Source organism: Symphalangus syndactylus, chromosome 1, assembly GCF_028878055.3.
Source record: "Symphalangus syndactylus isolate Jambi chromosome 1, NHGRI_mSymSyn1-v2.1_pri, whole genome shotgun sequence".
NCBI lineage: Eukaryota > Metazoa > Chordata > Mammalia > Primates > Hylobatidae > Symphalangus > Symphalangus syndactylus.
The window spans coordinates 39,285,001-39,298,706 of NC_072423.2; the positions used below are offsets into that span (position 1 = coordinate 39,285,001).

The 13,706-nt window shown below is 38.7% G+C and overlaps 1 protein-coding gene and 1 non-coding gene across 4 annotated transcripts in view; both read left to right on the forward strand.

The window, feature by feature from the left end:
• Positions 1 to 13,706, forward strand: part of SKOR2 (SKI family transcriptional corepressor 2) — a 45,663-nt gene that overhangs the window by 10,519 nt on the left and 21,438 nt on the right. For all 3 annotated transcript variants that reach the window (XM_063639570.1, XM_055232889.2, XM_063639567.1), the window contains 2 exons: positions 10,211 to 10,276; positions 10,654 to 10,752. In XM_063639570.1, coding sequence (XP_063495640.1) covers positions 10,211 to 10,276; positions 10,654 to 10,752 — 165 coding nt within the window. The remainder of the gene's footprint in view (positions 1 to 10,210; positions 10,277 to 10,653; positions 10,753 to 13,706) is intronic.
• LOC129461150 (U6 spliceosomal RNA) lies at positions 6,665 to 6,771 on the forward strand. Its single transcript, XR_008650403.1, has one exon. It is a non-coding gene; the product is annotated as a U6 spliceosomal RNA (small nuclear RNA).

The window sequence follows — 13,706 nt, forward strand, 5'->3', positions numbered from 1 at the left end:
ACTAAGTACTTTCCTAGACTCTGGGAATTTAGAAATAGAAATCAATATGAGTCCCTACCCTCACATTGCTTCCAATCAAGCGGAGGAGACAGATTACCTAAGAAGGCAGTATGAGTACTACAATCGTAGTCTACACAAAAAACCATCTGATAAGATTTATATAACCCTGTGTCCCTTTAGCCAATGTTTAATTCAACCATTATTATTGGAAAAATCAATATTTTATTTCTATGCTTATATAGCTATAACAAAAAAAGAATGAAATGTCTTTTCAAACTGCCTGATAAGTCAATATGCAATTTTTGATTTTTATAGGAATTTTTCACTCCTGTGGCAACTATAAATATAGTTAACCAGAAAATCTGTATGACCTTTCTCTGAACAAAGATATAGACCTATATTTAATTGATCCCTAAAAAAAATTCAGTTTAGCAACAATACTTTGTTCCAGTTGATCTTTTAGTTCATCATTTTAATTAAGTTTAGCCTTTCTTTAATCTGTCAGCCTTATTGGTAACTATTACTTTTCAACAATTTCGAAGAGATTATATTTTTAAATGATTTTTTTAAAACCTCCCTGTTAATGGTCATTAACCTTATATACACCAGATATAATTCTGTATAATTGAGGGACCAAACATGAAGTTCTTAAGCAGCCAAAATTACCCAAAAGCCAGGAGAACTTTTATCTATAGATCCTTTAAAATTAGACCCAAGTCAGATAGATAAGGGGGATGGTAGTTTCATCAAAATATTACCTACTCAAAAATACAAATGACAGTATTTCCAATTGCAATCCCAGAGTAAGGTTTTGCATTTCCATTTTGAATAACTTTAGTGAAGTTAAGTGATCTGAAATTGAATGCAGTGGAGTAAGCTGGTAAGACAGCTCAAAGCTATTGCAGGTCAAGGAAATCAGGTAAAGTGGAGTCGTCCCCACTTTTCAATCCCCTTCACTGGAGAAATGCCGGTGCTATTGCAGTGTGAACATGGCTGCATCTTTTTATATGTATAGAAGTTTTAAAATCAATTTGGTTTTCACTGGTATGATTCTCTAGTGTACTTAATATGCTATGGACAGATTTCTGAGAATAGTAAGAAGCAATTACACTTCTCATGAATATATAGCGGAGGAAGCACTCTGATTCATTTTTCCATTCTATTTTTGAACATGCTTATGATTTTTTTTTAAAAAAAGCAAAAAATAAGAAAAATTATTTAAAGTATAGACTAGTAGATCTGAGTTTTAATTCCCTCACTAGGTGACATTAGTTAAACCCTTACACTATTTTGTGCCTCAGTTAATCTACCTATAAAATTTGATAAAACCTCCCATCTCTAGTTTACTAGCAACATTTAGTTATGAACAATGTATTTTGAAGTCTTTCAATACATGGATTCAAAATTAAATAATTTCCTTATTTCAGATATTTGTTTACTTTTATTTATGAACGTTTCCTTCTTACTAATGATTGTTAAAAATATAGAACTCAAGGAGATAGAGAAGGGCAATGAAAAAATGTCCAGGAAAAAAAAATTAAACAGCATTAACTCACAACACCAGTTCTAAAACTCAAGAGCTTTCTAAATGAACTCGAGATGGACTAATCAAAGATATTTAATTTACTGATTCAAGATGCAACGTGTATACACCTTGCAATAAATTTTGATCATGAATTGTAAAGTTTGCCATAACTCTTAGTTTACTATAATCCCACTGGTATTAGTTAATCTTGCACTTGCTCCTTTTTTTTTTTCACTAATGGAGTTAATATTTAGTTAGTTCATTCTGTAGCATATGCTTTCCAGTGATTTTGATTTTTTTTTTCTTTTCTGTTCTGTGACCTCACTGAAGTGCCAGACGTCACGGGGGAAGTCATTCAATGTAGAATTTAACACCAAGAAATTAGAAGTCTATATCCCACTGATAGAGGAGAAAATTATTTAACCTTGCTTTTTATATAATTGATTTTTTAATGACTTAGCGCAAAGTGTTTTTAAAAACCTCTCTATGCCATATGTTGTGCTATATTTTGGTTATTCTTAAGTGTACTAGTTACACTAACTAGATTAATTTTGACCCTATCCAAATCATACCTCTAAGAGTGTCAGAGACAGAGAAAATAAAAAATCCAGAAAATCTCAGTTAGAAGCAGATTATAAGACTAAGATCAATTTTAAAATTCAGAGTTTATTTGGGAGTTAAACATGCATACATGGAGCTTCTGTTCAACAGTGGCCAGGCCCTGTGCCTGCTGTTGAGCAACAGGAGAACAGAGCCTTAGCCCAGCATAAAAGGGCAAGAAGGTGCATTGGGAGCAGCATGCAAAGATTGTTTGCAGCTTTGCATGCAGAAGATGGCTTCTCTTCTAGGGTGCGCTCCCCTGCAGCAGAACACAGACACTGCTAGCACATGAGTCTGCACAAACTATGGAAACATCTGGACACTTGACTGAAATTATAATACCTTTCTTCATCCAGATGTTAGAGTGCTTGTGTATCTCATGTATAGACACAGTCTTAAACTAAAATAATTTTATTTACTAAATTGGCCAAGCGCAGTGGCTCATGCCTGTAATCCTAGCACTTTGGGAGGCCGAGGCAGGTGGATTGCCTGAGGTCAGGAGTTCAAGACCAGCCTGGCCAACAAGGTAAAACCCTGTCTATACTAAAAATACAAAAATTAGCCGGGTGTGGTGGCGGCCGCCTGTAATCCCAGCTACTCGGGAGGCTGAGGCAAGAGAATCGCTTGAAGCCAGGAGACGAAGGTAACAGTGAGCTGAGACTGAACCACTGCACTCCAGCCTGGGTGACAGAGCAAGATTATCTCTCAAAAAAAAAAGAAAAAAATTATTTACTAAATTTACCTGTGAGTGTGCAATTAAATAACACACTTTCTTTCTTTTTTTCTGCAGACTTCCTCTGTGGACAGACATTTTCCTTCTATTAAAAAAAATCAAAACAAAACATTTTCTCCAAATATTTTTCATGAATTGTCAACAACAGTACTGGGAGGACATAGAGGCCCTTTCAGTGATAAGCAACTGCTTAGTGCCTGGGGCTGCTGGCTGGGCCATGCTTCTAAGTGCCAGTTGTTGGCTCAAGGGAGAATTTAAAAGGGAGACAGCCAAGACAAGGAGTAGGAAACCAAGTAGGGATGAAATGACTGGGGGCAGCCTGGTACAGTGGCTCATGCTTATAATACCAGCACTTTGGAAGAATGAGACAGGAGGATTCCCTGAGGCCAGGAGTTCGAGACCAGACTGGGCAACATAGGGAGACCTACAAAATATTTTTTAAAATTAGCCTGGCATAGTGGCACAGCTACTCTGGAGGCTGAGGTGGGAGGATCGCATGAGCCCAGAAGGACAGGCTACAGTAAGCCATGTTCACACCACTGTACTCCAGCCTGCACAACAGAGCAAGACCCTGTCTCAAAAAAAAAAAAAGAATGAATGAAAGAAAGAAAGAAAGAAAGAAAGAAAGAAAGAAAGAAAGAAAGAAAGAAAATGGTGGGGAGAAGAAAGAATGTATTTCCATAGAAGGGATGGGTGAATGCCACATTTTTTGCTCTTTATTCAAATGGCAAAAGTTTCATGTTGTACCCCATATACATGGTATACCCTACATGTCTGCAGGACACAATATTTAAATGCTCTTATTTATTGAATTCAGAGTTCAGTTTGAGAAGAGTGATAACTGTTTAATCAGCTTCTCCTCTCTCATGTCCACCGACAGAACAGGTCACCTGACCATTCATTTGGCTCTTACAGTTAAATGAGCTCTAAAAATGTACAATATTTTTGCTGTTGGAGGCCACAGTAGACATATATGTTAATTAATATTTTCAGGTCGTGGTTAAAATTTAGTGCTGTGGTTTTGTTTGTTCCTGAAAGAAATTTTCAAATTGTCAGATGAGAACAAAACTTATTTTCTATTGGAGCGTCACAAATTTCCCCAGTAAACTGAATGTATTGTTAGCCTAATTTAGTCAGAATATACAAATGGATCAAAATGTGCTTTTCACATATAGGAACAAGTTAATGCTTTAAAACCCGTCATGACAACTAAGGATTTAGAATAGCGTTAGTTGGTATTTCTCTTACAAAGCAGAATGAATTAAAAAGTACAACAAGTATTTGTGGAATGTATTTGTACCCTTTCCTAAGGTAGGGGTGATGGGGACTACCTGTAGGGTAGGATCTCTCTGCCCTCAGAAAGTATATTTTCTAGCTGAGAAAGACCAGACTAATATTGTAAAACACTAGAACATCAGGTACAAAGGGGCAGAATAAAGACAATAAGCACTTAGAACTTCAGCCCAGGAAGGGATAAATCAGTAAGATTTGCAGAAGTTGAAAAAGCCTTACAGAAGAAAAATGTCTTAGTCTGGCCAGGCTGCGATAAAAAAAAAAAAAAAAAAAAATACCATCGACTGGGTGGCTTAAACAATATCTGTTTTTCTCAGTTCTGGATGCTGGGAAGTCCAAGATCAAGGCACTGGCAGATTCAGTGATTGGTGAGGGAGCTCTCTTCCTGGTTCATAGATGGCCATTTTCTTGCTGTGTCCTCACATGGTGGAAAAGTAGGAAGGGAGCTCCCTGGGGTTGCTTTTATGAGGGCATTAATCCCATTCATGAGTGCTCTGCCCTCATGACCTAATCACCTCCCAAAGCCCCCCCCCCCCCTTCTCTAATACCATCACCTTGGGGGTTAGGATTTAAATATGTGAATTTGGGGATAAGGGGGACACAGGCATTCAATCCTTAACAAGAAGAGACTTGGATGGCATTCTGATTTTGGTTGCACAAGGAAGAGAGGAGAGGGCACCTTAGGACAGAGAAATGACATAAGGCAGTTGTAGGCAGCAGATGTGAAAAATAAATGCCTGTTAGGCAATAAACACAGGATGGGCCAGGTGCAGTGACTCAGGCGTATAATCCCAGCATTTTGGGAGGGCGAGGTAGATGGATCACATGAGCTCAGGGGTTCAAGACCAGCTTGGGCAACATGGTGAAACCCCGTCTCTACAAAAAAAATACAGAAAAAAACTAGCCAGACATGATGGTGTGCACCTGTAGTCCAAGCTACCTGGGAGGCTGAGGTGAGAGGATCACCTGAGCCCAGGAGGTTGAGGCTGCAGTGAGCCTGGATTGTGTGAGTGCACTCCAGCCTGGGTGGCAGAGCGAGAACTTCTCTCAAAAAAAAAAAAGGAGACAGGATGGCTCAGCAGGCTGGACAAGAATGGGAGAACCTAGAGACTTTAGGGGGAGAACTTTAGAGTGGAGTCTTTGATGGAGACCATAGGGAGCCATTGCAGGTTCTTGAGCAGAGGCTTGCCATGATATTTAAGAGAAAGTAATTATTCTAGTACCTTGAAAGCTAGTGCTATTAAATCTGTTGGCTGTTTTTTTTTTTTTTTTTTTTTGCTTGTTTGTGTTGTTCATATAGTCCATCTCCTCCTCATTTGCTATTTACTGCTAGTATCTGCTTCAGCATGTTATTTCTCACACCCATCTTTCTCATACTTCCAGTTTCTAATGACATGTGAGGGCAGAACCAAGAGTGGGTTGGAACATTCACCTAGAATATGGAACCACTGCCGTTGGAGGACCTTGGAAAGACCAGGAAAGCTGACTCCTGACATTCCAGGCTCTCTGGTCTCCAGTTGCACTCAGCAGTGATGTAGTTTCTCTGATATGGCACGATGCTGCCTCCACCCTCCTGGGTGAGCAGGATTCTCAGAAACCATGCAGATCACAACGTCCTGCAAATGTGCACTTGGAAAGTCCTGGTGTAGACACCTTCGTAAGCAGCAGCTTTTTCTTTTCTTCTTCTTTTTTGTATCTAAGTCAGGGTCTCACTCTATCACCCAGGCTGGAGTGCAGTGGCCAGTGGTACAATCATGACTCACCTCAGCCTTGACCTCCAGGGCTCAAGTGATCTTCCCACTCAGAGTAGCTGGAACTAGAGGAGTGCACCACCATTCCCAGCTAATTTTTGTCTTTTTTGTAGAGACAGAGTTTCGCCATGTTGCGCAGTCTGGTATCAAACTCCTGGGTTCAAGCACTCTCCCTCGGCCTCCCAGAGTGCTGGGATTACAGGTGTGAGCCATGGCACTGGGCCTTTAACAGCAGCTTTTGGAAACTTCCATCCACAGGAGACGTTTTATGCCCTAGTTACCCATTACTCTCTAACTTCAAACCAGTTTTTTTCTACAGTCTTAGATATGTTTGAGGCCAGGCTTCCAAGAAACATGCTTCTTCCATGTATAATTTTCTCTCCTACAATTCTACACTGTTAGAATCGCTATGCTTCCCCCAACCCCCTCTTTTTTTTTTTTTTTTTTCCTGAGATGGAGTCTTGCTCTGTCACCCAGACTAGAATGCAGTGGCGTGATCTCGGTTTACTGCAATCTCTGCCTCCTGGGTTCAAGCGACTCTCCTGCCTCAGTCTCCCAAGTAGCTGGGATTACAGGTGCCTGCCACCATGCCCAGCTAGTTTTTGTATTTTTAGTAGAGATGGGTTTTCACCATGTTGGCCAGGCTGGTCTTGAACTCCTGACCTTAGGTGATCTACCTGCCTCAGCCTCCCAAAGTGCTGGGATTATAGACATGAGCCACCACATCTGGCTCATCAACCCCTTTTTCAAAAGAGGAATCCAGTGCTCACTTTGGCAGCACATATACTAAAATTGGAACAATACAGAGAAGATTAGCATGGCCCCTGTGCAAGGATAACACACAAATTTCTGAAGCAGTCCATATTTAAAAACAAAAGGGTGAGGGGAATATAGGGGATAAAAAAGTAAGCACTTTAGGGATGTTTCCAAACCCATTCATTAATTCTGAAAAAGTAAAATGTAGCCAACCTGATGGAATTTTTAGAAAAATTGGGAGATCACTGTCAACTAAATCACATTTATTTAATCTAGTATTAGACTGCCTTTTTTTTTAACCAGATGGAAACCATTAGCAGTAATAGTGAACAAATATATCCAGGCTCCCAGAGGTCATTTTTAACCACCATTAACAATCTGGTTTTCACAGATTAGTAATATACAAAAGGCAACAGTCCAGTAAAAGATACACAAAAGGCAGCGGAAGCTTCTGTGCTTTTTATTTACCTAACATTTAGCCATTTTAAAAACCCTTTGTAAGTGAGGCATTCGAATCCTCTAAGCTCAAAATTGGCAGATTTTACCCAGAAGATGCAGCAAAATATCTGTTTGAAATAGATGCCGATGCAAAGTGTTAATAAAACCTCTACAAAGCTGATGAAAAGACAAGCTTTTTATTAACATCATCAGTAGATTTGCCTGTGTTTAATATAGTTTCCATTTACTAGCTGCTTGTTTAGTGGTTTCATACCAATGTAAAGCTACTAATTATGAAGTAGGAAAGAAATGCATTTTACATATCATATTTTAATTTTTAAATTCAACTAACTGAAACATAATATAAGACAAACAGTCCACAAAATATCCTAATGAGTCAAAAGGAATCTGGTCTATAATTTGATAAGACTATGGTTTCTAGAATTGCCTATTCAGGAATAAAGATCTCATTTAAATCATGCTTTGAGTGGTTGAGAAAGTTGTAGAATGATAGTGTCATTATGCCCTGCAGATAAATGCAGAGATACATGCATGCCTCTTTCTTCTGTTGTTCAGATTCAATATTGTATGCCAGTATTTTTGAAACTTCTACACCTTTAACTGGTTAACAGAGACTGCACATAATATGCATGTATCTTCATTTCAAAATACTATTTTTCTTGGTTTACACATTAATGATTTGTTATCAACCTTCATGTTACTCTTGTTTTACATAATAGTGTTTTTCTAGGAATTGCATTGAGGTCTATATTTAAAATGCTTCACAGATATTTCCTCTCTATTTTCTTTTTATATGGAGAAGAAAGCCAAGATATCAAGGTTCAAGAGTACATCTGAGCCTATAGAGAAATCATGTCCAAGATGAGAATGAGAATGAGGCTATAGGAATCTGATCTGGATATTAGAGAAGATGCTTGCTATTAAGGAACTTAGGGATGCCAAGGATATTATTAGGCTCCTTCCCCTAATGATGCATATGTTCTGGAATATTTGCATATATTTTCACAGATGTATTTACCTACACACACACACCATGCACAAACACACACAAACGTACTCCGCACAGTCATCAAGTAAAATGCACTTGAATTGCCATTGATAATATCATATTGAAAATTTTCCTGTCTGTCCATGATACTGTTATAGGTCACCACTTCAGGGAGAAATTCTGTTTCCCTCTTTGCAGAAATTTTTACCTCAGCAAAGAAATCTCCCCGTACTTCTACAAGTGCCCAGGGCCATTACATTTTGGTTTTTGCTGAGGGAAATAAATAGTAAGGAGATCTTTGATGAATTCTGGCCCATGCTTACTGTAATTTAGAATTTATGACCTCTGGGATCCTTTTCAGAAACAACTGCAGACCCTTTATTGAGTGCTTATTGTATGTTCAGCACTGTGCTAGGCACTGGCCATACCTAGCCTGTGCCCCCAAGTAACACATGGCCCACTGAGTGAGGAAGGGGAGTAAGGAAACAGTACCATGACTGAGGCCTGTGCAAGGAGCTCTGGGGACACAGAGGAGGGATGGGGGCAAAGGGAGACGGATCCATGAAGCCTCAGAGCCCCTTTGTTTGTTCTACCACACCTCTTCAGACAGAAATGAAAAGCTTGATTAAATTATGTGAGTATTGAGGATAGCAGGTTGAATTTTTTAAAAATTCTGATTGCCCGAATGATTGGATTCTGGTTTATTTAGAGCAGATTTGTAGACTCAATTCATGACTGTGGATAGAGACATTTTCTTAACTTGCCATCCTAGTCAGCATGTAAATGAAATAGGAATAACGATCTAACCTTTATGCGCAATATAGTTTTCTTTGGTCAAGGAAGAGCAGTTAAGAGATATTAGCAAGCAAGTAACTGTTTACAAACTTTTTTAAGTTAACTTATTTTGTCTCTCTGTTTTAAGTTGATTTTTAATTTTTTTTTACTTTTTGTTTTATTTATTTATTTGTTTTTTTTTTTGAGACAGGGTCACCCAGGCTGGAGTGCAGTAGTGCAATCACAGCTCACTACAGCCTCAATCTCCTGGGCTCAAGTGATCCTCCCACCTCAGCCTCCCAAGTTGCTGGAACTACAGGTGCACACCACCACATTCAGCTAATTTTTCTATTTTTGTAGGGACAAGCTTTTGCCATGTTACCCAGGTTGGTCTCGAACTCCTGGCCTCAAGCAATCCTCCTGCCTCAGCCTCCCAATTACAGATGTGAGTCACTGCACCTAGCCTTAAGTTGATTTTTTTTTTTTTTTTTTTTGAGATGGAGTTTCGCTCTTGTTGCCCAGGCTGGAGTGCAATGGCACAATCTCAGCTCACCACAACCTCCGCCTCCCAGGTTCAAGCAATTCTCCTGCCTCAGCCTCTCAAGTAGCTGAGATTACAGGCATGCACCACCACGCCCAGCTAATTTTGTATTTTTCGTAGAGACAGGGTTTCTCCATGTTGGTCAGGCTGGTCTTGAACTCCTGACGTCAGGTGATCTGCCCGCCTCGGAGTCCCAAAGTGCTGGGATTATAGGTGTGAGCCACCGGCCCAAGTTGTTTTTTTTTAAAAAAACAAACTATCAATTATTAGGAAACCCCTCCAGGCTCATCATTTACAACTCAAAGCCTCCTCACATTTCTTTTTCAGTGTCCCAAATTTTGATGGCCCAAGAAGTCTGGGCCCCTGCTTCTAGTCTTGAGAACCTTTCCATTCAAACCAAGCTTCCTCCCTTCAAGGAGCAGTGAGACTCCAATCAGATTTCTACCAGAAATCTTGACTATCCAGACTCCTGTTTTGCCCATTCTAGCAATTTCCTTCCTTGTAAAGGATGGATAGCAGTAGGGGGCTGGAGAGGGAATAACTTCAAGAATCTGCTTTTCCGGAGCTGCCATCACAGGCCAGGCAGGCTCTGCCCTCCTTTTCTGCACCTTCCCTCCGTGTTTCAGGAGGATTGTATGTGAATAAATGAGGACAACATTTGGTTATGAGGACTTCCAATTTTGGGTTATATTAAATAAACTGTTTTGCAGATATTAAAAGAAAATGTAAAGGAAAACTTACAGAACTAGCCTACACAAAACTAATAATATTTTTTCTGCTTTTTTAAAAGGTGAACACACACAAGAAACCAACTCACCTCATTCACTCAAAAAGGATGTAGAAAATATGGGGAAAGGTAAATGAAAGTTTCAATTCTGTAGAACTTCTCTTAGCTTTAAATGACTATGGAGATAATAGGAGGATATTTTTGTTCTACACCATATTTTTAGCTTGACAAGCAACATATGAATAATATATGGACCATTGGGTGGATATAATTGAGATTAATGCATACATATCAATCAATACATGACACTGTAATATAATACTTTAAAATAATATATTACATTGATTTATATTCATGGATTTCTGCACAAAATCTATCCTATGTCTATGCAACACTTTTTAAACTGGTAAAATATTTTGTCTTATAATAATAAATTGCCATATATAACAGTTCTCTGGAGAGTTATTTGTAAAGATTAGTAAAATGATTCTTCTTTTTTTTATTAGAAGAACTTCAGAAGGTTTTATTTGAACAAATAGATTTACGGAGACGACTGGAACAAGAATTCCAGGTGTTAAAAGGAAACACGTCTTTCCCAGTATTCAGTAAGAAATCACTTTTATTCATTGTATTTATGATAATTGATTACGTTTCTATTATTAGTCTTAAGAATGTGATTCTAAGTATTAAGCAATTGTGCAAAACACACGCAGTCTTCCCATGGTCTGCCTAAATATTCATAAATTTTAGTTTTATTTAGGCTTTGAAGTGACTCACAGATAAAATTTCTTACAAGAACTTTTTGGTATTTGTGTATGGATATATGTGTATCTCTATGTGTATGTTGTACGTATTTTAAAAATGTGTGTAAATATATAATTAAATATGTAAATATATTTAAATATTTAGATATAGTTAGATTATAGATTTTAAAACAAAAGAACTACTTTGGTATTTACATTCTCTAAAGTAGGGAAAACAAGAAAAAGTTAACTTTCATTCTCAGATTGTTCTGGATAGCTTCCTGATGCTTGAGATATGTATAAATATGAAAATCTAAACTTTAATGGTTCAGTATACACAATCTATTTTATTAAATGAAATTGGTATAATTTTAGTAGTTTTAGATTTCCCATCCATATTTAATGTTAAAATTCCATTCTGAATTTAGAGGCAGGAGATATTGTAGCCTAAAAACTGTTAGTTCTACTCCTAGAGTCTTGGAATTTCCTAAAACTTTATGGTAGGTGTCCAGATTTTTAAAATTCATCTGCCCTGGTCTGGGTCACATCTGGACAAATACATCCCAGTAGTGTTTTTCAAGCTTTCCGGAGTTTGATTTAGTCATATTCCCCTCTCCAGAGAAAGGAAAGTGGGAAAATAGTATGCAAACTTATTTTTTTTTCTTTTTGAGACGGAGTCTTGCTCTGTCACCCAGGCTGGAGTGCAGTGGCACAATCTCGGCTCACTGCAACCTCTGCCGCCTGGGTTCAAGCAATTCTCCTGTCTCAGCCTCCAGAGTAGCTGGTACTACAAGCACACACCACCACACCTGGCTAATTTTTGTATTCTTAGTAGAGGCAGGGTTTCACCATATTGGTCAGGCAGGTCTCGAACTCCTGACCTCAGGTGATCCACCTGCCTCGGCCTCCCAAAGTGCTGGGATTACAGGCATGAGCCACTGTGCCTGGCCTGCAAACTTATTTTTCTAATTATATATTTTTAAAATTAATTTTTTCCAGGGCACTTTTTTAGAATGTCAGCATGCTTCTTGTTATTAATCCAGAAATCACAAAACTCAAGTTGGCAATTCCTGTGCCAGATGATTCCTGTATCAGCATCTGGAAGATTTTTAAATAATTGTGATAATTTCAGTAATATCAGCCTGAAGGTCCTCATTCATTAGGGCTTCCTAAATGTAATCACTGGCACAACTGAATGACATACTTAGGTAGCATTTTTGAATAGCACCAGGTTCCTGGTAACATGTCAAACTAAATTTCACCAGAACATTTAGTCAGGATTCAAAATGTAGAGGTAACTGCATGATGGAAGAGAACTCTGACCACAAGGAATGGGAGGGTCTGCAAAGTGTATTCTCTCTGCATACTCCAAAGGAGGTTGGAGCTCATGGTGCTTCAGTTATTTTGAATTCGGAGAATGCCTGCAGGGCTTTAGAATAAGATTGAAAGAAGGAGAATGGCCAATAGCTTTTGATAGCATAATTAGGAATATTGTGATACTTATAGCTTTGAGAAAAGGAGAAACACTTAAAATATCTTTGAAACCATAAGAAACAGGTGCTTCGAAAGGATCTAGGATTCTCTAACTTTTGAAACTGTATCTTAAGAAAGGCTGCACAGTTCCTTGCCCCAGTGAGAGGCATTGAATGATATGTTTTTCCAATAGCTGATGTTTATCTAATTGTTGAGTTTGCAAGTCCCTGCTTTTAGATCTAGCAGAGTGGATCCAAGTCCCGTTGAATCCCTAACATGCCCTTCTAACTCCCTATGAAACCTCTGTAGTCATAATTCATCCCATTAATAAAAGCTAACTCATATTCATTCTAAGGAATTAAGTAGTCCATAATAATTTATATTTTTCTTAGTAACTGCTCTGTAGCACAACATGTTTCTGTTAAACAAAATGTTAGAATGTTACAGTACTGGCCAGTTTCAATTCAGACCTCTCATTCATCATTTTGATGTGCATTAATATGTATCCTCTGTGATTGCCACATATATGAAACACTTCAATTAAACAGTAACAAAAAAAGAATTCCTCTTTTTTTATCTACAACATACTCCACTGACCAAGGAAGTGGCATGTGTGTGCCCAAGTTTAAATAATGCGTGGTTTAGATACACCACAAAGAGGCAGTCAATTTCACACGGATGAAAATAGCAAATGCACATTATGTGCTTGTTAACTAAATGTGAGGGGCCGTGAGGCTAAGGGACAGATTTAGATTCACTCGGATGAAAAGGGGAAAACCGAGCTTTGCAAAGCCTCATCGGAAAGAAGCATAGAGGAATTCTCGTGAGAGTTTTGCAAAGCTTTTTACTAGGAGGTGAACAGATGCTCACAGTCACCACACTTAAAATCCAGTTGACTTAGAGCACTGTGGTCCTAGGCTAGGAGCTGTAGCACGTGAGAATTAAGAATCTAGGCTCAAAAATCGACCAGACTTGAGTTCATTTTCAGGCTCTGCTACTTGCTGGTTGTATGACCTTGGCAACTGTAAAATGGGGCAGATAATTCCTATCGCATAGAAGAATGAGAGGACTGAACGAGAGACCTATGTGAAGTGCTGTGCACATTGCTGGGCACAGGATAAGTGCAATTATGATGGTAACTATGAACCAGAAAGAAGAAAAGGAGAGGAACAGCACCGAGCTCTAGAAAAGCATTTCTAAACTTGGGTCCAAATTTTTGGCTTCTGGCCAGGCACAGTGGCTTATGCCTGTAATCCTAGCACTTTGGGAGGCCGAGGCAGGCAGATCACTTGAGGTCAGGAGTTTGAGACCAGCCTGGCCAACTTGGTGAAACCTCATCTGTA